This window comes from Mytilus trossulus, chromosome 7 (assembly GCF_036588685.1).
Source record: "Mytilus trossulus isolate FHL-02 chromosome 7, PNRI_Mtr1.1.1.hap1, whole genome shotgun sequence".
NCBI classification, from domain to species: Eukaryota; Metazoa; Mollusca; class Bivalvia; order Mytilida; family Mytilidae; genus Mytilus; species Mytilus trossulus.
Genome location: NC_086379.1, coordinates 59,480,487 through 59,505,016, shown reverse-complemented (window position 1 = coordinate 59,505,016; position 24,530 = coordinate 59,480,487). Strand labels below are relative to the sequence as shown.

The following is a 24,530-nucleotide window of genomic DNA, read 5'->3' as shown; positions in this document are numbered from 1 at the left end:
TCATGCATATGAAGACAAGAATTTTACAATTAAAACAAGAGGCAGGTTTAATGGGATGAAAAAATGGAAATTTATGACTGATGTACACAGAAAATGTAGAAATGTTAGATGGGGGCAAAAATTTTGCATGGAATGGATCCCAAAGAGAGATGTTTTTAAGAGTTTTTTTCATATCCAAAGAGAAATGCTTTCACTGTTCGTGAGGCATCAGATTGAAGGTTTCCTAATTCAATGTGTATTTATAATTTTTCACAGCTTTAAAGATGCTCCACTTATGCAAACGTTTACTGCAGGGAGGTAGAGATTATATTATTTCTATATTCCAATCAACACTTTGGGTCATTAAATAATGTAGGTGAATTGTTTTTGGACTATGGCAAATAACAATCTTAACATTTTTAGCAACAATTTATTATTACAGCATATTTTGCATAAAACTTTATGAAAATATTTTTTTTCAATGTGAAGAACAAATTAACATTTAAAACAAGTAAAGCTATCATTACAAAACTAGCACTGTAACAAATATACAAACTAGAAAGACTGTTCTACAATGTGGTACTGTTTGCCCTATTCTGAAGACAAAAAGGAATGATATACTGTTTTCTGGTACAAAATATTGTTGATAACAAATACAAAACCTATATGTAAAGCCATAAGTCTTAACAAGTCTATGAATCCAAAACATACATAAAATGAAGAGTATCCAAGAAGCTTTCAAGACTTATCTAACTTAAAACAAAAATCCCAATGTATTTTGCAAATGATCAGAAAGAAGTTTGCTGAAAATTTTATTCTATCTGACAACTTGTATGTCCCAAGAATTAAAATAACAAAAGTGGATTCTTTCTCCTCTAGACAACAATCTCTGGTTGACGCTGTTCCTAACATAATCGTTGTGAGAAAAACACATTGTGCTATTTAGTGTTTAAATAAAAATCATCAACTTTGAAAACCGCATTCAACAACAGTTTCATGATAAAAATTGAATACAAAATATATGCTTTAACATATGTTGCTCATATGCCCTAATTTTATAAATAAATAAAACAAAAAACTAAATATATACAAATATGTATCATATATATTTGATATCAACAATAATAAAAATAGTTCATGACAACTGATGACTGACTACATACCAACAAACTCTGAATGATAATGAACTAGTGCAATAACTTTAATGGGGTTTAGCCTTTAAAATGAAATAATAAAATGAATAACCTTTCTACCTATGAACCAAGGCATTACTACCCTTCTCTCATTTAATAATAAGTTACCCTTTGTATTAGTCTACTATAACTCAATGTTTCTTTTTCTTCATCTAATCAAAATAATTCAATACATGACATACAATCTACATGAGTTTACAAATACTCCATGGCTACTAAGCAGGTAATTTGTGAACATACCAACTACTCCTTTCTTTCTCTACTTTACATCTAATCCAAGATAATCAGAGAAATTTGAAACCATGAATATTGAACATTTCTTTTTTAACATTACATTTATTGAATTGAAAAAAGAACACTGATATGACAAATTCATTGGATTAATTAAGTGAAAAGTTTTCCTGTTTGACAATGATCTGTTGAGCACTTAAATTTACAATATATGATAATTTTTCATATTATTAAATGGCATGCTGTTACATCAAAACCAATAAAGCCATGGTAAAATATTCCATGATGACCACCACAAACAATGACCTCACACATTAAAATACTGTGCATTGCAATGTGAAAGCGGATTAATTTTGCATGTAACTAAAAAATTTATGGAAACCTGTTCTTTGATTTTCGTTTCACAACAGAACAGGTCTTTGAGAAGCAATTTCATATCTTAATCTCTTATGCTAAGTTTATGGTAAAATTTGTTTAACACATGTATGAAAAATTTCCATGAAGAATGCATCACACATGGATTATGTTTGTCAAATAAAACCTGATTTAAATACCCTGCTTTTTGCCTCAACCATCTGGATGATTTTCTGATTTATGAAAATTGTTGTATGGGAAAAAAAGCTTGGACTTGTCAAAAAGCACTATTGATGAAAAGAAAATAATGAAATAAAAAATCTTTTCAAAATGTTAAACATTTATTAGGTGAAAAGTTTTTTTTTCTTCAAATAATAAAGAATGAATGGTTTTCAAAACATAGTGAACACACAGTAAGGAAATTAAAAACATAGCAAGAATATGGACGGATGTGAAATAAAATACTGAAATACAAAATACACTTTATCTTTTAAAACCTTTTCTGAAATTGTTTACCTCATCAGTTTTGGAATGAAACGTATATGCTTTAAATAGAAATGGTCTACACACATGATTTTTACATGAAAATGACAAATAAGATATATATATACCTGCATTCATTCTTTGTTCCTCTATTCCCAATATTACTTGATCCCTTGATCCCTTATAACAGAAATCTTATAAACATTTTCACAGCAGTATTGGACATCAAACCAACTATTATACAGTTTTATCACACTTTATTTGCTAGAATTTATTTTTAAATTCATGGTTTTCTTACACCATCACTAAATAATACCAACCAAAGTTTAAAAAAATAATATGGGACACTCAACTGCTGTAAAAATATCATAAGATTTCATTGTTGTGTGGTTCATGGCACAATACACTAAAGACAATTAAAATGGCACTTCTTCTTACATTTTCGATGTCAAGTTTGCATTATGATGTTTTGCTATTATTATTTTTTTTCTTGTGTACAAGTAATAATTTCAAATGGAATTCAATTTAATTTTAATTGTATATGCATTTCAGAAAATGACCGTAGGTCAAGTCATACTATTTATTAAATAAATATTTAAAAACTGTCAGTTGTTTGAAAGGTTATAAACCTTTTTGTTGCGACATAAACAAATATTTGACTAACAGTTTATAAATCCTCCCATCATATTCAGATAACTCTCTTTCTCTTGATCTGAAATCCCATCTCACACATTCAAATTCATTTACAAAAGAAAATAACATCAAAACAAATAAAACAACCTTACAAGTTACAGAGACACAGAATTCTGTTGTCTTCACTAATATTTGTTCCCTTTAGTTGTGCAATGTAAGAAGTGCTTTCATGTCGGTACCCAATTAGAACATTCTCAGTCTGTGCCAAAAACCTCCATATGTACCAGCCTGAGATCTGTTTTCAAGAAATCACTTTTATATTGTAAGTTTTCGAAAAAATTTCTTTCCATTAGCTCAAGCAAATATTCAGAGTCCATAGGCTATGGGCTAGTTTTTTGGCACAAACTGCATCTTTGTTTGGCTATAATACATGAATATTAAAGCTTATATAAACTGTAAACTACAAACTAAAATCTTACTCTTATATGTAGTTGACAGTTGATTAAATACAGATTATACACAGTTCTTAGCTGCCTACAACAAAACAATCACAGCCTTCATGTAACAAATTCATATCACACAGTTATATTTGTGCCCAATCACATTTGTCTTCAAATAACCAATCAAAAACAGCATCTCTTAATCATCATCTTTTTAAATAGTATCAAGGACTTGAAAAAAGGTTTTTTTTTAAGGGAGAACACCCAATCAATTATTATTATTTTTTTTTTTTAAATTTTGAAGTTCATCAGTCAAGAAAATTTGCATCTATAAGGATACAACAATTTTTTTTAGTGGTTGATTATTAATACAGATGAAAGATATTCTCATTAAATAATTTTCCCTGGTTTACTTATTTTTGGCCAAATGGAACAAATAAAAAAATTCCCTACTATGGTCTTAATTCCTAACATATAACCTTATTAAAATAAAATTTTGTAGATGTACTAGGTATGATAAAGTGGGTGTGTGGTACATATTCATCTGTCAGACATAAAGCACCATTACATTTTTCATATTACATAAACACACATTAACAACCTTACATAAAGATTCTTTCAATCTCAGATAAATTCACCAACATTCTTGATTCCATCAAATACAGGCTACATAATTTACTGAAACATTTTTTTCTCAGAGTTTTTATTTAATGTTTGAAATGAAAGTAAAACGACATAGTAAACAATCACTGCAGATATACAGACTTTCGCAAAGTTAAAATAAAACAAAACTCCATAAAAATAGCCACATTTCAAAAATATTTTTGGCATAAAAATACAAGAATCTATTTTCTCCAATTCCTTAATTGTGCTACAAATCTAATGATAAAAATATACCATTTTACATATGAATAAAAATGTTAACATAGATATGGATTCAAAGATTAGATATTGCCTGAACAAATTACTATGCCTACAAGTTTATTTCTTTTAACTATTACAATATCACAGCTCAGTGTAAAACAATTTGCTGACTCATACAAATATCTCGTTAAAATAAACTTCCTCCTCTATCTTTCAAAGCAATGCTGAATATTCTGATGTCTGTCAATATCTTTGATATCAAAATAAGCACTATTCCAAGAGATCTGATATTAATGTGTCACTAGCATTTACAAATGTTTCCAAAGATGATCCGTACTAATATTTCTAGTGTCACTAGCATTTACAAATGTTTCCAACGTTGATCTGATCTAATACTTCTAACACTGAGTTAACAAGACGAGTACACGTTTTACAAACGACTTTGGTCAATGAGAATCTCGTTATCAAAGTTTCCAATATATGATTTGTATCCTTTGTGTTAAATCGTCCATAACAGATTTGTGTCACCTGTACCCGGAACATTAATGCCATTAAGCCTACAACATTGAGTGTTGAAGGTAATGCTATAAATCTGATGAGGGTTGGTATTTTGATATGAGTGCATCCAGCAGTTTTAATTTGGCTTTGATTTGCTGAAGAAAAAAAAATCAAATACACATGTTATTATTTTTATAATGTATCAAGTGAATGATGTAATGTCAATATGAAAATATTCCTAATTTAACCTCCAAAATCTACGTATTACTACAAAAAATGAAAAAAAAGTCTGTTTCTCAGTGAAAACATGGGAAACAGAGTATATATATATATATTTTGCTTTGGCAACTATTTCTTCATCATGATGTAGCCTTTGTCAAAGTATTGAAAAATTCATGAAGGCTCGAGTTATTCATTTATATAAAACCTTTTACCATAGACTGTCCCTAAAAGTTGCTAAAGTCAGTGAATTATGAAGAAATCTGACATGTTTTCTGACAATAATCACAGGCAAACATAAATTTAACTGGACTTAACAAAATATGCATCTTTTGCAAAAATACTTGTCCATCAAGAAGTATTTCTAAATTGTAATGATTCTTATTTAAAAGATATATGTACTTTATCTTAATAACCGATGTAGTTGACAACTTACTTTATATTCATGATATTCTGTTTGTAGAGGTTCTCTATCATCTCTCTGTACTTTTCTACAACAGAAAAGACCTCAGTCAAATCAAAATCTTTTCATGAAATTTCATTAGTGTAATAATATTTTTTTAATGTGTTTGAAGGGACATTCTGGGTTTACTTTAGAGGGGTAATACAAAGAGATAAATATACAAGGAACTATTCAATCAAATTTGATCCATTACATTTTACCAAATAAACCAGCTAAAACTGAATATAAATGTACGTTCTAAATAAACTAGGTAAAAGATGCAATCCTCTTCTAACATTCCACAAGCAGTTATACAGAACAAGTGCTAGTTTCTATTAACTTTGCCCATTGCTTATAATATAATAATTTGAGAGAATCAAAATTTCCTTCAATCTTCTCCTATTTTGTAAGATGAAATTCTATTTAAAAACAAATCATAACAAAAAGATCTAGGACATGTAAAATTGAAAGAAATTCAAAGTATAACATACCTCCCCGTCCTCAGTATAAAATCTTCCTCAAAATTTCTAAGAAGTCTTCTTAATCTCTTCTTTTCTGATTTAGAGTTGAATAATTCATCTTGCAGTTGTGACCTTCAAAACATATGAAATATTAATTATTAAGGAGTTGTAATAAGCATTGTGTATAACTTTCAAAACATTTGGTTGAGACCAACTTAAGTTAGGAACGGAAATGAAAATTTCAGCGATTTTTTTCCATTTGTAAACAGGCATAACTCACTGTGTCTAAACCACACCGGCAGAATTTGATCAGACTCGATGGTATCTAACGTCCGGCACAATGACGGAACATCAATAGACAGAAGAAAGATAGGTTTCTCCTTATATTCTTAATTTTTTAATGATATCGAAGAATATATATACATATACAACTATTTTCTATTGTGAGATGCAATATTTTCTGCAACCGTTCTATATTAACGGAGAAATAAGTCAAAATGCATGTCAAAATGACGAATTGAGTGAGCCTTGCCTCGCAATTGTTTAATTTCTCTTTAAATTGTTCACATTGTACGGAAAGAAAGGTACGGGAAGATAGATACTGACACAGAGATTGCAAAACTAGTCATTATGAGCATCCTAATACTTGTATTTGTGTGTATGGAACGAATGAAATGGGTCATGTCAAATAAAAATACACCAGTTTCGTCATTGTTGTTTACTACACAACACCCGGTTTCGTCTATATATATCACCCGGTTTTTTATATTTTTTTAAAACCAACAATTTATGAAAAGCAACGTTAACACGGATCTGAACATTGTCTTTCGAAAGAATTTAAATATATATGTATTATAAAGTAAACTTGGCGTGTTTACATTTATTTACATAGGTAATTATAGTACTACACATTTTCCTAATGAAAGTCGTATCCGTTATTTCACTGATCTTCAAACTAATTTTAAATGGAATATAAGTACTCAATAGCAAAAACTGATATCTAATTATTTTTTTAACATTAACATTATGATATTTTTTTTATATAGGTTTTGAGATACATCGCAGTATGTGACCCCCCCTTTTTTTTTTTACAAAGAAAACCTAATTAACGCTTAAAAAACAAAATTTAAAACATCACCTTAAAGTATGCAGAAGTTAAGATTTATATTACTAAGAAGTGTGTAAAGTTTGATGCAATAATGATTAATCATTTTGAGATATGGCGCGACATGTTAAAAAAAAACACACTCCTGTTTTACTTACAAAGTTCTGTAACTCAAAAAGATTTAATTTGATTTTCGCTAAAAGGTTTACAAATCGTTTGACCATTTCAAGAAATAACTTTGTTAAGTTTCATGAAAACTAGATAAGCTGTTCTCAAGTTACGGTGCGACATGTTTACGCTGGACAGAAAGATAGACGGATAGCTAGACGGACAGACGGACGGACCGAATGACTGATAGATGGAGGAACGGACGGATGGAAGGACGGACAAACAGACGGGTGTATACAATAATACGTCCTGTCAAAATTGGGATGGGCGTGTAAAAACGCAAAGAAATGAAAAAAAAATCGAATTAAAGGTCAATAAGTTTTATTAGGATATCGGCCAAGTCGATTTATTTGTATATTTGTCTGCCTTATCATTTTCCTATATAACTTTTATATATATTTGAGAAAAATGTATAGAAATCGATAAAAAGAACTTGATATTCGGCATTTATTATAATAAACATAATCCAACTCACATAATCCGATTTCCCGGGTGTCCCTGTTTTCTCATTTCTTACAATATTTTAATTCGGTATACACTTTATAAGATGAGTGGCGAATCTAGATGACGTATAGGTTGTACGCCCCGACCCCACCTTCGGTTGCCAAAACTGTATTGATTCCTGTATTTAACGATTTTGTAAAGCAAAAAATAATCAAAATATTGTTCGACTCGCAACGCTCGGCGGTATGTACAAGTTGTTCGAAATACGCCCACTTTGAAATAAACTGAATCCGTCTATCCGTATATATTGTCAAAATATATTGACCAACGTCAGTGTACGATCATCATAACACAATGGCGACAGTACAGACTCGGTTTTTTTAATAATGTTAACAAAATAATTATTATTGAATTTTATCGATGACCTGAGACTATTATACTAATTTGTACATAGCAGTATAGTTACAATTAGTGATAAATAAATTTTATTTTAATTCATGGTAGTTGTAATCCTACATTCTATGTCGATTATGCATGCATATACATTTGTCTTATCATCAACGTTTATCCTTAAGAAGATTTATTGTTAACGATGGTAGAAAAGATTACATACATGGAATGATTAGATTACTTATAAAGATGTCCATTCTTTTGTGCGAGAAAATCACATATCAATTGTGTGTTTCGATTTTTAAGACCGTAAACTTTAATTTCAAGTTTAAACATGTTCAACATATTTTCCCATATTAAACTCATATAGAAAACGCATATTTAAAGAGCTTTAATCTCAATATGCTGTTAAAAAAGTTCGGAATGCAAAGTAAAATTAAAATATTTCAGTTCTATAAGAGTAGGAATTTGCTTATTATTTATTTGAATCTGAGACTCATATAAATAATAAGCCGCTGTCCGGTGAACGAACTTGTTTTCGAACGACCCACAAAACTCCTTTTGAACGCTGAAGTTAAATAATCAATTATAATGTAATGCATTTTGAAATCTATGACGAAACCGGGTTGTATACATTGACAAAACCGGCCAGTTCCATTTTGACATGACCCATTTCTTTCGTTCCATACACAGAGTTACAATTATCGAGATGCTCATAATAACTAAATTTGCAATCTCCGTGTCAATATCTATCTTCCTGTACCTTTCTTTCCGTACAATGTGAACAATTTAAAGAGAAATTAAACAATTTCGAGGCAAGGTTCACTCAATTCGTCATTTTGACATGCATTTTGACTTATTTCTCCGTTAATATAGAACGGTTGTAGAAAATTTTGCATCTCACATTAGAAAATAGTTGTATATGTATATATATTCTTCGATATCATTAAAAAAAAAAAGAAAATAAGGAGAAACCTATCTTTCTTCTGTCTATTGATGTTCCGTCATTGTGCCGGACGTTAGATACCATCGAGTCCGATCAAATTCTGCCGGTGTGGTTTAGACACAGTGTAACTGTAGAAGGGTTACAGTGATGCCTCCAAAATTCAAACTTGATCTGTGTTTTGTGGTACTGTAGATTCAATTTTTTTCTTGGTTGCCAATTTTTCGTGGATTAAGGTGGTACCCAACACTTTCACTAAAATTAATTTGGCTCGTTTAATTTTCATAAAATTTTGTCAAAGTATTTACTTTGACCCTTTAACAAAAATATAAAAAATTCAAAAATTTTGAACCAACCGTTTTGTCAGAAAAATTACACTGGTTACATAGCAGTTTGACAAACACCAATTTTGATCATTGAGAAGCTTAATATTCCCCTTACAACACAACATAATTAAAACGTTTAGCTGACTTTACAGAGTTATCTCCCTGTAGTGTTAGGTACCACCTTAAGGAAAACTTACATGTTATGTGGATATTTAATTTCATGGTTTTGCTAAATCTGTATACAAGACTATAGAAAATTTCGTGATTAACCTGTTCCCACAAAATCCACGAAAATTGATATCCAACAAATAACAATAAATCCACAGTAATAAGCATTGTGTATAAATTTCATAAGATTTGGTTGATGCAAACAAAGTTAAGAACCGAAACCAATTTTGGGACAAACTGACGTACGTACCTATGGACAATGGTAAAACCCACTCCACTACAGTCATAAAATTCATAAATATGAAGTTCTTTGCCAATAAAAACATTACAAAAAAAAACAAAAACAAATCATAAATCAAGATTTAAAATAAATTTAAAATGGAAACCATTATTCAAGCTTACAAATTCATTTCATGAAGATTAGCCTCTGTTGTTTCCTCTGATTCTTCGTCAATAATCAATTTCCGTTTCACTTTAGGAGAATGTCCATTTTTATGATCTAAAATATTAGTCCTTCCATTATCACGTAACACAGAAAAGTCTCTTGTCACAGCAAAGTCCATTGTTCCTAAAATGTCATCAATTTGTTCCTCTTCCTCCATGTCTACACGAGGCAAGATAATTGGATTTCTTGACTGAAATAGAAAACATTGGGATGATAAAAACAATTTTCTTAATTAAAAGAGAAATGATGGCATTAGGCTATCTTGAGTGCTTTAACCCAGCCAAATTCTGTATGTGCCTGTCCAAAGTCAGCAGCATCCATTTAATGGAGTGGTTGTGGTTTGCTGCTATATTTCATATTTGTTTTTCATTTATTGTTTTGTTCATAAATCAGGCCTTTGGTTTTCTGATTTGAACGATTTTACATTTTGTTATTACCAAGCATTTTTGCCTTTTATAACTTGCTTTATTATACCTTGGGTATCATTTTCTATATGGAATAAGTACACAATATTTTCAAGATTTATCAAATTGCAAGTGTTGAACTATTGGACTGGTCAATAATTTTCAACTTTTGGACCTGGATGAAACTATTTTACCATAAATGTCATTATCTTTCGCGGTATTTCAAATTGCAGCTATGGGATTAGAGGATTTAAAAATCCCCCCAGATTTACAATGTCATGTTTTGCCTATTGTATCTAGGGGTTGTCCATTGTCAGTGCAGGACGTAGCATAAGCATTTCATCTCGGAATATTTATGATGAGGTAAACATTAAACAGTATAGTTGCATTTCTGCTTTTGTATTATGGTAGTTGATCTATCCCTGCCATTTACTGTCTGTTGTCTTTTCGAATTAATAAAACACTTACTGACTTTATATTTGTGGAATAGTAAGTTTATTGTCCCTCGGATTGCCCTCTGCTATGCCTATTGACCTGGGCTATGCCTCAGGGCAATAGTTGCTCCTTGGGGACAATAATGGATTACTTAGTTGTGGAGGTCAAATAGATTGAACAATCTTTTTTCAAATATACTTGAAAATTGGTCTATAATTTTATTTCATGCTTTGGTATACACTCCTAATTAAAGAAAAACACAAAAGACAAACATACTTTATAACAGGATACAAAAAGTACTTTAAACATTTCACACCTAAATACCATGTTCAGATGACTTACAACAAATTTTGAGCCTACAGGATCTATGAGATCAATTGGACCATCTTCTGGTACTGTCTGTAATTCCATCTTCTCTCTAGGCTGGAATATAAGGAAAATATAATTACAAATAATAATAAAATTTCCTTCTTTAGCTTCCCAGGCAAGGCATATGTTACTTGTAAGTAGAGAGTACAGCATAGAAGTAGGTTAATCTGTTGATGTTAGAGCTTTCTAATGACATCTAACTTTTATTACCAAGAGATATGTTAAGGAGCCTCTGGCCTTTGTTAGTCTTGTATTATTTAAATTTTAGTTTCTTGTGTACAATTTGGAAATTATTATGGCGTTCATTATCACTGAACTAGTATATATTTGTTAAGCGGCCAGCTGAAGGACGCCTCCGGGTGCGGGAATTTCTCGCTACATTGAAGACCTGTTGGTGACCTTCTGCTGTAGTTTTTTTATTTGGTTGGGTTGTTGTCTCCTTGACACATTCCCCATTTCCATTCTCAATTTTATTACAAGGAATATTTTTTCCCCTATTTTGAATCACAAGCAAAGATGTCTAATTCTGTTTAATAGTTAGCTACACCAAGATCTAATTTTTATGTAAATAATTCATGTTTGATGTATTTCTGCGTTCTTCTATTATGTGGAGGCAATGTAAAAACATTTTTTAAATGCTGCTTCTGACTCATAATCAATTAGAAACATGAAATATATTGGTGAAGACTTACAGACATTGGTTTGGTAATGAGACGTTTAATCTGTCTATATCTATCATACAGAGGCCTCATCAAATCTTTATCTTCCTTAGATTTCTGAAAAATAATGTAACATATTTATTAACAATAAACATATTTGATTTAAAAAAAACTTTACTGTTTATCTTAATTTTATCAAAGCATTTCCTTAAGTTTTGACAGATGTGTACCCTTTCGACTTCAAGGCTGTGCATGTATTGTTTTACTGAGCTTCTGAACACATGTGTATGGCGTTTTCTTTTTAATAAACATAAGAAATAAATTCTTTTTTTTTTTTAAATAGACATACATTTTATTTTTTCTTTACACACAGTGTTTACTCATTTTCATCATAACTGTAAAATATAAACTACAGTGGAAAATTGTATTATCTGTTCTCTTTATCTATAATTACTCATTAGAACTTACAGGTCTACCATGTATACTCTCAAAATGTAGCAATGCCTTCTGAACCGCCAGCTTCTCTTCCTGGACCTGATCTCTGTTCATTAACTGCAAATGATTATACATACACAAAATAAACTTCTAGGTTAGTTAAAGGAGGAAAAAATTTCTGAAATGATTCATATTCATAAAAATCCATTCTTTACCTGAAAAATGTGAATATTATCAAGGAGTTTGTTTTCTATAAATCTTTTGAAATTATTATTATTTCTCATGGGTTTACCCAGTTGTTTATGTTTTTTATTTCAAGTAAAAGCTAGCACTTATATTTAACTTCAATAACTTAGCTAACCACATATCCTTGTAGTGAAAAGATTTCTTACTTCAATATCCTCTGGTCTCTGATTTTCCCTCCTCTTTTCCTTTAACTTTCTGAGTATTAGTATTAGAGTCTGTTCCATAGATGGGGGTAGGTCAGGAGGATCCATCCTTTCTCCACTGGATGAAGCACCACTACCATGACGACTTCTACTTCCCATCTCGGCTTCCTCTTTCAGTTCTGAAAGTTAATGTCAATTCTTAGTCTCCTTCAATTCTATTTATTACATAGCTTTATTTTTTGTTCACATTTCAAACAAATTAACAAATTATAATATGAACTACCTTTTTCTTCTAAATCTTTGAGGATTAGGGATTGATCCTTTGTAATTAAAAAAAAAAAAATTAACGGTACCATTTTTCTTGCACCAGATGCGCATTACGACAATACATGTCTCTTCAGTGATGCTCATAACCAAAATATTTCAAATCCAAAGCTTATATAAAAGATGAAGAGCTATAATCCAAAAGGTCCAAAAAGTATAGCCAAATCCCTGAAAGGAATTGTAAATAATGCATATATTTTTTGGGCACTATGACTACTGTGGGTTCATTTACTTTCATGAATAAGGATATGTACCCAGTAGCATCATACACATTAATAAAAACCTCACAATAATTTCTGAAGGCCAGAAGTATTGCATAGTGTAATGCAACTTTTGAGTCTTGAAAGAAAACTTCATATCTGAATTATCTATATGACTATGATATCAAAATCCCCTAAATTATACTGTAGATAAAACTTACTTCTGAGATCTTTCTTGGCCTTGGTTAAATCAGCCAACCATTTCTTTACTTCCACTCTACTAATCTTGTCTGCATGAGATGGCTGAAAATATAACAAATGTTTTGCTTTATACCTTTTCCTTTCAAATGATTTAGAAGCCATTTAAGGAGTGTGTGCTAAACTTCTCTCTTATCTAATTGGTTCTGTATTATATTTTAAAAAAAAACACCTTTTTCTGAAATTAAAGATTTGTTGCCTGGTTGCTGTCTCATTGACATATTTTCTGTGTGCATTAAAATAACCTTCATCGGGTTCATTTCAAATCCAAAAGCCATCATTATAATAACAAACCTACCTTAAATCCTTGCTCTTGTTCAAAACTTTCTTCAAAATGTTTTATCTTCTTTTTAATGGCTGAAAATAAAATATGAAAAGTTTGTTTGATAAATACATAGTCATGAATGATTAAACTTTAATTCAAAGAGTTAAAGCTGTTCTTGAATCTTCTAATTAAAATGTACAACCTTTCATGAAAGATCTGTGTTTATGACATTTGTGAAATTATCTGAAAATAGATTATAAAAGGATGACATTTCTGGTGGTAAGTGATTGGTAAATATTCATGATATCAGTATTCATTTTAAAAATTAACATCACTATTATAGCAGCATTATAGTATAGGAGTATGAGGAAAAAATAGTTACCTTGTATTTTCTTGATAATCTGTTTATGTTTGACTGAAAAATCATCATCAATACTTCCTGTACTGTAAAAATAAAAGGTATTACATAAGTAAAATATAAAATTAAACTATCAAAGTATGGAATCCCGTGGATTTAACAGGTTGATACTGATTTAAAACTCCTGTTATCTCAAAAAAATAATTTTCATAAAGAATACATTACAGAGAAGTTCAGTCTTAAAGAAAAGTTTGCAGGTAAATATGCATTCAACCATTTATTTAGTTACATTTTTGGTATCTGTTCATTTGCCTTTTTTGTACAACTTACTTTCCATGTGATGAACTGAACAGGATGTAATTTTAATAGTTGCTGGGTAAATTTTAGATTTGGGCATAGGACAAGCAGCTCTAAATGCAAATCTATTTTTTTCTTCAGTATTCTTTACTAGCAAAACAAACAAAAAAACAATTTTGGTTACGGTAGGTCTTTTCACCACCGAACACCACCGCACACCGCCGAACACCACGGAACACCCCAAAAGTTTATTATTTTGACTTTAATCGTTATAAATGGTACTTAGATATAATATTCAAGTTATTAATTCAACAAATTAGAAGACTAAGAGTCCAAAATCTACAGATAACAGAAAAGAAGAGTCTATAACACCCGACTTTTTGAAATCTGCAGACCCTCATGGACACCTCAAATATATGTTTTTCCATTTTTTTTTTAAATAGTTGTGCCAATAATAAGAAAGAGACAAATATCAAAATATAACCCATGAACAGAGAACGAGGATACTTGAATTGTTTACTAATTATGAAAATACTTGAATTTTATAACACACATGTATGTATAATGTAATCTGGAAAGTGATAAATCCGGAGACGTTTTTCCTTATATTGATTATCGATTTTAACATAAAAATGATGCCCATAAAAATCTAAAAATTGATTAAATTATATGTAATTTAATTTATTTTATCGTTTTATTGTATAATATCACAGTTTTTCTTAGTGGTTGTTGGTTTTTGGGGTGTTCGGTGGTGGTCGGTGGTGTGCGGTAGTGTTCGGTGGTGAAAAGACCCACCCTTTTGGTTATGGCAAATACATTGATAAAACAAACATAATGAAAACTTGTGATCTTCTTCTTTGTTTACATGTTGTATTTTAATGGTACAAATAATTTAGATTAAAATCACCAAATTATCAAGTGAATTTTGAATTTATCAATTCTTCTTGAATAAGGAAGTAGAATAGATAAAACAAACCTGTGTTTTCTATACATGTCTTGGTCAACAGGTGGAGACGGAGGGAAATCTGTATTGTTATGTACACTGAAATCAAAAGAACACATCTAAAGTCCAATAACACATTGTATAATATTCTTAAACTATTTATAAAATATTATTTATTCAAGCAAAACTATCCTATTGCTTACTTTGTTATGTTTAAATTTTTCAACCGCCATGACAGAATACCAGCATGACATTTGAGATCAAAAATACTTTTTGATGTCATATCTATGGATATATAGCTAACATTATCTACAAATCTACGAGCCCTAACACATGGCAAACATATATTTACTTCATGTTAAATGAAACAGTTACACATGAACACCTATACTACAATCAAGTGACATTTTACTACAATCACATGACACATAGTGCAATCACATGATACTTGGATACAGTCACATGACACATTACTACAAACACATGACATTTTAATACAACCACATGACACTTTCATACAATCCCATGACAGAGATTCAGTCTACACAATTAAAAGCCCTTTTCCTGACAGAGAAATAAATGGTACAATTGTACCAACATATGTAATAATAAATAAAATGAATTCATGCAAACCATGCCAAGGTAAAACTATGTATAACATAACATAGGATCAATAATACTAGACAGCTGTACATGTCAAATAAAAATAACAATCTTCGATGTAAATTCATTTCAACCGACTACTTATTTGAATTCTTATATCATAACATAGTTTTTCTTATTTTTCAATCATGCTTGCTATACAATGCATATGAAATAAACATAAAAACAGGCTTCGACAACCTACATCATTCCAATTAAGAGGGGGGATAGGACCTTTATCGGGACACTGGGATCGGGTGTTTTTTAGCTCGGGATTTCGGGATTGACACTTTCGGGATCAGGCAATCCTTTTTTTTGGATTTCGGGACGTCAGGATTTACTGTATTTGAATTCGGGACTTCAGGATTTCGTTTTTTTAAGTCTGGGATTTCGGGATCAGGACCCCTCCTATCCCCCCTCAATTAAAGATAGAATAAACTTCATTTTGTATCAAAATAATAAATTTGATAAAAGACCTAAATGTATGAAAGTTGGCCAAAAAACGATATAAAATTGTTAAAATAATGACTTAATAAGTTTATGTGTATTGGCTTTGCTCATTGTTAAAGGCAGTAAAATGACCAAAAGTTGTAAATTTCTGTGTCATTTGGTCTTTTGTGGAGACTTGTCTCATTTGCAATCATACCAAATCTTCTTATTTCTATAATAAAATGTAATCATGACATTTTTCATTGAATGTAATCAAAGATTCAATCAAAGAAATTTCCCTGTCAAATCAAATTTTAAGAGTGAGAGTTCAGACTGACTGGCTTAGAGTCGGAATAATATGTCAGCGTAGGCTTAATGGCTTAATGTAGATCTTGGTAAATAGCATAAAATACTAACCACTGGCCATTAAATAGCGAGCCATACATGAACAGCCATCATTAGTAGATTTGGACAAGTTTTGGTTTTAATTTTATATAAAGTTTCCAGTTGTCCAAGTATGATATGATTATATATGCAAACTCATGACTCATAATGGTCAGGCAAATAAAAGTTGATCTATACTACTATATTACATATTGTAACTAAGATAGTTATCTGTTAAGCAAAGTGTTTATATATGTTTGTTAAATTAAGTGAATAAAAAGTGTACGGTGATAGTTTAACATAACATTATATTTTACACATATAATATCTTATTATTACACATACAAAGTTGATACACAAAGATTAAACATGAGCAGCGTAGGTTGGAAATCTACCTTATGCAAATGCATGTCAATACTTATGATTACAAATGTATTTACTTCGGGTTCAAAAATGCAAAGAATACAACATCTATGCAGAGTCAGTAGTCTAAATGTTTGAAAATTGATTTGATATACAAAAGTTTCTCAACAGACCACAATTTATCTTTTTAGTAAATGATTGCGGCCCAATGATTGTTCCTAAATCAATCAATGTGATATGCATGTAAATGTATACAAGCACTTGCATAAGGTCGATTGCTATTTGACGCGGCTCACATATATATCACTGCTCTATTAACTTTTTCAAAAAATATTTATTTCAATTCAGAGCAGAAAGCTCTTGATAAACCTATTTTGAAACAGACACATGTTATGATAGTTAGGTGCTATTTATCTACTAACTGGCTTGTATTAAAAGAAAATCAGTGAAACACTCAAATATCACATAAATTAAGTTTAAGGTGTCTTAATATGTCTCCCTTTTTATGTTCCTATTCTATCACATAATCCTTATATGCTGATAATATCTTAAACATGTACTAATATTGCAACATTTGATTTTTTTCCCCCTTTGAAATGTGGATAACGGCAACAATTGCTAAATATTGGAAAAACATTATTAACTTAGCTCCTGTACATGTAGTTATTGAAATATTGGTAAAGAAATGTAGAAAATGAAAAGAAAAAAAAACATTTTTGGAGCATTAACTCTAAAATCGCTGGACAGATTTTCCCTAAATTTTCAGGGTAGATAAAACTTGCTGATCATTTCTACCAAACATAGTTTATGGACAATAAACAACAGTAGGCTAAACATATTTAGTTCTTTCTTAGTTACAAAACATATATTCCTTTTACCCAAACTGATTAAGGTCATTAATTCAAAATAACTTATGAATAAAACATTCATTCTAACTAATAGAGCAATGTTGTGTGATTATAAGCATGAAAATAAATATTGTTCATTTTGTATTACTTTCCATTTTGAGCAAGAATTTCTAGAATTTTATTTTTTTCTAAAATACAGGATTAATCTTTACCTTCAAAAATTGAACTATTGACGGTACGTTTAATCTTTAAAAAAGAATGCACTTCCTTCCATTCTTTTTAATTTGAAAATACTATTGTCATTATCACACCTGAATTTTCCTCTTTCAAGGTACTTTTTTTATAACAAAATATACAAAATATAAATTGTATTGCTTTATAACTTCATGACATTCATAAAATTGTGTTTCTTTTAGTTGCCTCATATAAAGATGAGGAGTAATACAAAATGTACAATACAGGTAGTTCTATAAAACCAGAGGGTGTAAATGTGAAATTCACCTGTTTGGGAGGCAAGCACTTGGTGAAAGTGGTCCCTCCTCATCATATTCAAATTCTGTCCAGCTGAGTAATCAGAAATTTATAAATTTTACAAATTCTGTTGTCAGTGTTGCATATCAAGATAAAAGATTTACCTAATTAATTGTTGGTTCACTAATTCATTATTTTGGCTGTGAAACCTTGATGAAAGCAAATGTTACATATTTTTGCATAATTTGGCAGTGCCAGCCCTTGCAAACAAATAATTTTGCTGAAATATTCTTTAAAGATATATTCTTTACTCCAACCAAAATTTCTATGGTCTTGGGCTGACACTTAATATGAAATCATGAAAAAAGATTGAAAAATAAGACAAATTAAAAATGATACATACACAAAATATTTACCAAAACAATGAAAGGGTTGTTTATAGGGGTTACTGGCTCAAATCCTTTGACATTGACAAATAGTGCACTCAGCCATCACAATATTTGTATACACTTTTTTTTTTAATAGATTAAAAGCTTTTCAAAATGGAAAAAGATAGTACACTTCATAGTTCAGCAATTCAAGGTTCAAAGTTATACATGTTATATTTCATAAGAATTCTATCAACTAATGGATATTTAAATAACTTAAAGCTCTGGCTAATATATAGGTTATTTCTGTAAAATATATCACTACAGGATAAACAATTCTAAACTTATAACATTCTTATATGATTGGCATATCTACAATTACTTTAATATGGTTTGGACGTCTGATTCCCCCTGATTTACACCTCAATAGGGTGCTTTTGTACAGTATAAAAACTCTTTCACTGTGATATATGCATGATACTCATGAATAGAATCCTTGGGTTCTATGAAAGTTAAAATTGAAAAAAAAAGAAATGTTTTGGTTTAGAATTATCATCTTTAAAACATGTTTTCAAGAGGTAATTTATGTTTAAATCTCGGCCACTGACTCACAAACATGACATTAAAAGACCTTTGTATTCATTCAGTCTGTGAGTAAATCCACCCAAATTTAAATATCAATAAAAACTTTTAATAGAAAAAAAAAGTGTTTTATCATTTACTAAATAGTGTGTCTTGAAGATGAAGATGACTTCCATCATGACTGAAATACTATACCTTTAACTAGACTCAATTTATAATATTATATTATATGCATTTTCAACATTTATAAAATTACCAGAACTGCTAATATCTTTGTATTTTTTTTTCTTTTGAAATAAGTCTAGCTTAATGTTTCATACCTAGTTTTGTTTTTCTTTAATTTATGGGTTCTTGGTGATACCATGACATCATCACCATTCACCTGGTTTTTGGCACGAAGATATGAGACAGAATGTCCTTTAGTGGCTAAAATTGGATCTGAAATAACCATAAACATCATGTAATTAGAATTTTCAAATGGAGGTGGAGTCTACTTTCCAAAATGCTCCTTTTGAGCATTCCAGGAACTCTATAAGGTATGTGTTTAAATCATATTTTTTAGGTATTCGATAGATAGCTGTCTCACTGTTAATCATACCAAATCTCATTATCCTTATTCTATATATGACTTCAGTACTTTTAAAAGTATATATATGTCTACCAGTCAACAGTTTTTATTTTCCCACTTTCAGTGTTTTAGAATTTTTAATTCCAATTTTTATGTAAAATTGATGTTTTCATACCTGTACTATCCACATGTTGATGGAGTGTAGACAAATCCAATGGAGGAATGAATGGTTTACGACTGTTACTTGGCGATCTACTAGGAGACATATCAGGAGAACCTCGTTTCTCTATCTCTTCTCTGTTATTGGTTAGTTCTAAGAAAGCAACTCTTGGTTTGGGATGGTTGTGATTCATATCACCATCAGCCTCATTTTCCTGGTTATTATTGGATGGTGTCTCCATGATAAGGTCCAAATCTTCTGACATTTTGTTGTGTTTCACTGGGACTGGAACATCTTCACTTGGCGTTTCTTCTTCTTCATCTCCAGTGCTCCCTCTTGACTTCCTCCTTGATGGGGATCTCCTATTTAAAGGTCCAGAGGTTCTTTTAAACTGAAAATAAATCAACAAAACCTTTCTGTTACTTTGATCTATCTAATTTCTAATTTGGAAATTACCACCCATATAATTTTTTTTAAATACTAAAAGTGATATCAGGTCATGACCCATTTGACCTTAGTATACTATAATTATATCTGTTGACCTTTGATGATTTTCCCATCCTACTCCATTTGTTAATACTAAAACAGGTATTGAACTGTAATCATCAGTATAGCAGTGAGTATGACAGGTAACAAAACCTATTTATAGAAAAGTTCAATACTATTTAACTATACAAAGCAGAAATAACATTGATGAAATTCATTTTGTTTGACAAAATTTGTATTTGATCACTGGCTGATTCATTGATTGTATTCAGGAAAGATGTGCACATTGAGAACAGCTATAAAATTCCACATCTTCTCTCTGTCACGAAAATATAAAATTTACAATTCCTAGACAATAAAATTAGCTGGTTTCAATTTGCTATGCTTACAGATGGCAGAGGTTCAGTGGAATTTCTTCTTACTACTTCAAATGGATCCTGTTCACTATCATCATCATTAATAAATTCTTCAACTCTGAAATAACAAAAATAGTTATCTCAAATCAAGAAAATTATATTTAAATTATTTCTCTTATGGCTGTGGTTCGTCACATGAAGAAATATTGATTGCATTTCACTGCAAAGAGTATGATATGAAAAAGTTGTAACGATAAATGCATTAATTTGATTGGTTTATCCAGCTCACACTGATGACAGAAATTAGACTTTGGAACAGAAGTTGTTAGAACATATGACTAGATCAGCAAATTGCCAACTTGTCTTTTTAACACAAGAGAATATTTACCATACCAGAGGTATAACAACACTCAAGAAATAGTCAATTTACCATACCAGAGGTATAAAAACACTCGAGAAATAGTCAATTGGCTGGTTTATCATTATATTTGAAAAAAATAACAATAGGTGATATATCAAGCAATATCCATTTTGCACTTGTTATGAATGCCATCAATAATGATTTTGCTAATGGTATGCTATAAAGTTGGAGATGAAAGCCCTTTAAGAAAGCTGGCTTATTGAGTTTGAGATTTTTTGTCAGATTTTTCAGAATCCTCTGATCTTATCCATTTTAATACCTTGAAAAAATTTGCCCGGTGACCCCCATTTTTCTTTTTGTAAATCTTTTACATATATAATGATAATCCATTTGTAAAAGTCTTCAAAACAAGAATGTGTCCCCAGTACACGAATGCCCCACTCACACTATCATTTTCTATGTTCAATGGACTGTGAAATTGGGGTGAACACTCTAATTTGGCATTAAAATTTGAAACATGTGTACAAAGTTTGAGGTCGATTTGACTTCAACTTCATCAAAAATTACCATGACCAAAAACTTTAACCTGAAGCGGGACAGACCATGAACGAACAGACGGACGGATGAACAGACGGACGAACGAACAGACAGACAAACAAACGAACAGACGGACGAACAAACAGACGCAGACCAGAAAACATAATGCCCCTCTACTATCGTAGATGGGGCATAAAAATGGCTAATATCTCGAAAAAAAGCTTGGTGACCAATACATTTTGTTTGCTCTATGGATTCTTCTATTAATTCCCTTTCAATATAAAGTAGTGTTTTGAAAAGTTTTAAAATTACTTTGAAACTGAGAGGCAAACTCCCTTAATAAATGGTTGCATGTGACTGTTGACTCTAATTTACCCATACCTATTCAAATGAAGTAGTTATGATACCCTTGCTATATGTTTTGTGTAAACATGAACGATGAATGGTGGATTTAAACATACATAACACAGTATAGATAACAGACACACAAACACATGTTAAACATGTATAGCCCCTCCATTTGCAGTAGGAGTATAAAAATATAATGTTGTATTACATTTTCTGAACAAATATGTACCTTTGTTGTGATGCTTCCTTATCTTCATTGCTGCTACTCTGAATATCAGCAATACTTGTTGGAGCCTGGAAATATACAAGAAATGCAGTTTTAACCAAATTAACTAATGTCTTGATTAACAATCATTTCTTGTAAATCATTTTGGCATAACCTGCCTGAAACAAATTGTCATTTCAAAATGATTGCTTTCTTCTTGACGGATATTTAAAAAAACAGCCAGAAAACAGTTTTTATTGATAATCCAGCTGCAGACAACATGTCATCTATTTATTGTAATACAGCTGCTTGCCAATTTTTACTATAGCATTTTAGATGTGTTGAATGTTATTTCCAATCTATTATGCTTAAGCCACTCACACATAAACAAATAATTATATATTGGGTGTCTTCCATTCAATATAAAGTTTATACCTGTGCTATCATTATTCCTCTGCTTTCAAATAAATCAAAAGCTTTTGACACAGGTCTGGCCTTCAAAGGTTTGACAACTTGATCTACTTCCATTTTTTCTGGGTCTTTCTGAAAAGCTTTGATTCTATCCATGATTGGCACAGGTTCAACAGTCTCAATTAGCCTGAAAATCACAATAGTTAAATATCAAACACCCTTAGCCACAGGTTCAACAGTCTCAGTTAGCCTGAAAATCACAATAGTTAAATTTCAAACACCCCTTGCCACAGGTTGAGTTTTACCTTACAACCTCAGCTTAGACAGGCTAGTGCTGTAGAACTACTTAAACCACTCATCCATTAAAGCCCAATGAGGGTAAAACAAAGTATGCACAAGACATTATTATATTTATTCATTAGTCAAACAGTACAACTTTCACATGTTTAAGGAACTGTTGAAGTAATTTCAAACTACCCTTATATTTTGTTCAATTAGTCACCTAAACAATTGTTGGTGTAACAGTATTGTCATTTTGCTTTGTTTATTCTTTGTTACCTATTTTGATATTGGACTTATTAAGACTTCTTTAGAAATGAGATTTACTGTAAGTAATGATGTGTTTGATTTTTTAACATTGGCTAGAGGTATAGAGGGAGGGTTGAGAATTCACAAAACATGTTTAACCCCTGACGATTTTTCTGCCTGTCCCAAGTCAGTAGCCTCTGGCATTTGAAAGTCTTGTATGATTTTCAATTTTCATTCAATTTTATGTTTTGGAGTCTAGTATGATGTTCATTATCACTGAACTAGTATACATTTTTGTTTAGGGGCCAACTGATAACTGGTTTTGAGTGCCAGATTTTCTCAATGTATTGAAGACCCATTGATGGTCTGGCTGTTTTTTTTCTCTATTTGATTGGGTTGTTGTCTTTTTGACACCTTTTCTAATTCCATTCTCAATTTTAGCTTCCATTACTTTATATATTCTTCATTTGGGGTCAGGCTTTTTGGGATTTTGAAGCAATGCAGACATTATTTGAACTCAATGCATGTGGTTGTTTGGTTTTGGTAAAAGTAAATATAATAACATACCCATCGTCTAAGTGCTCTACTTTAAGTGCTTCTTCATGAGAATTATCTGAAAATAATAAATGATTGTTGTTAGAGCATCATTTTCGGAACTTAGGTGGCTATTTTCTGGTTAAATGTAGTAACAATGAATAATTGATACTTCCATCAGTAAATTTATGTTAAAAGGGTCCATAATTGCTAAACTATTATTAATAAATTATTCTTTTGTTCTGATTCACATCTCGACATCTAAATGCAAAAAGTGTTTATCATTATCTACTGTTGTTACTTATGTACATAATAGATTGATTCATACATTTAACATGTAAGATGTTGACCTTGCCTTTGGTCTTTGACCTTGATGATTAGTGCAAGTCATCCTATTCATTGCATCAACATTTTTGTTTTGCTGTCAAAAATTTATTATTCTTCCACTTACAGATGTAATTTGTAAACCTAAGACTAGAATGAGAAAAACAAATCACTCTACTATAATATTTGACCAAAAAAATCTGCCAAAAAAAGAGTGGTACCTTTATGATGGTCATCTTCAGCCTCTGTATCATCTTCATCTCCAAACAAATTATTAGTTATGGCTTTGGTAATGGCATGCTGTACGACTCTGTAAAAATCAAAATTGTCGCATTAATTGAGAGAAATATCTTTTGAAAATAAACACAGATACAGCATGTTTCAATGTCTGTCAACAGTGTAAAAAAAATTTACAATAAATAAACTAAGTAAAGTACAATCTATTTTGACAGTATTTATTGTAAAAAATTGAAAACACGTTTAATAATTTCTTGAGTCTGAAT

At 30.6% G+C, this 24,530-nt stretch overlaps 1 protein-coding gene across 6 annotated transcripts in view; it reads right to left on the bottom strand.

Moving 5' to 3' along the window:
• Positions 1 to 389: 389 nt before the first annotated feature.
• The window catches only part of LOC134725433 (protein FAM13B-like), a 78,219-nt gene continuing 54,078 nt past the window's right edge, over positions 390 to 24,530 (bottom strand). For 5 of the 6 annotated variants that reach the window (XM_063589240.1, XM_063589242.1, XM_063589241.1 and 2 more), the window contains 20 exons: positions 24,249 to 24,337; positions 23,737 to 23,782; positions 22,666 to 22,828; positions 22,255 to 22,319; positions 20,813 to 20,897; positions 19,953 to 20,328; positions 19,530 to 19,647; positions 18,290 to 18,352; positions 15,156 to 15,221; positions 13,907 to 13,968; positions 13,558 to 13,616; positions 13,223 to 13,304; positions 12,481 to 12,656; positions 12,122 to 12,205; positions 11,687 to 11,770; positions 10,968 to 11,048; positions 9,744 to 9,976; positions 5,828 to 5,929; positions 5,331 to 5,385; positions 390 to 4,830 (listed from right to left, as the gene is read on the bottom strand). In XM_063589240.1, coding sequence (XP_063445310.1) covers positions 4,762 to 4,830; positions 5,331 to 5,385; positions 5,828 to 5,929; positions 9,744 to 9,976; positions 10,968 to 11,048; positions 11,687 to 11,770; positions 12,122 to 12,205; positions 12,481 to 12,656; positions 13,223 to 13,304; positions 13,558 to 13,616; positions 13,907 to 13,968; positions 15,156 to 15,221; positions 18,290 to 18,352; positions 19,530 to 19,647; positions 19,953 to 20,328; positions 20,813 to 20,897; positions 22,255 to 22,319; positions 22,666 to 22,828; positions 23,737 to 23,782; positions 24,249 to 24,337 — 2,158 coding nt within the window. In that variant the 3' untranslated portion in view covers positions 390 to 4,761. The remainder of the gene's footprint in view (positions 4,831 to 5,330; positions 5,386 to 5,827; positions 5,930 to 9,743; positions 9,977 to 10,967; positions 11,049 to 11,686; positions 11,771 to 12,121; positions 12,206 to 12,480; positions 12,657 to 13,222; positions 13,305 to 13,557; positions 13,617 to 13,906; positions 13,969 to 15,155; positions 15,222 to 18,289; positions 18,353 to 19,529; positions 19,648 to 19,952; positions 20,329 to 20,812; positions 20,898 to 22,254; positions 22,320 to 22,665; positions 22,829 to 23,736; positions 23,783 to 24,248; positions 24,338 to 24,530) is intronic. The other variant, XM_063589243.1, reaches the window with a different exon arrangement.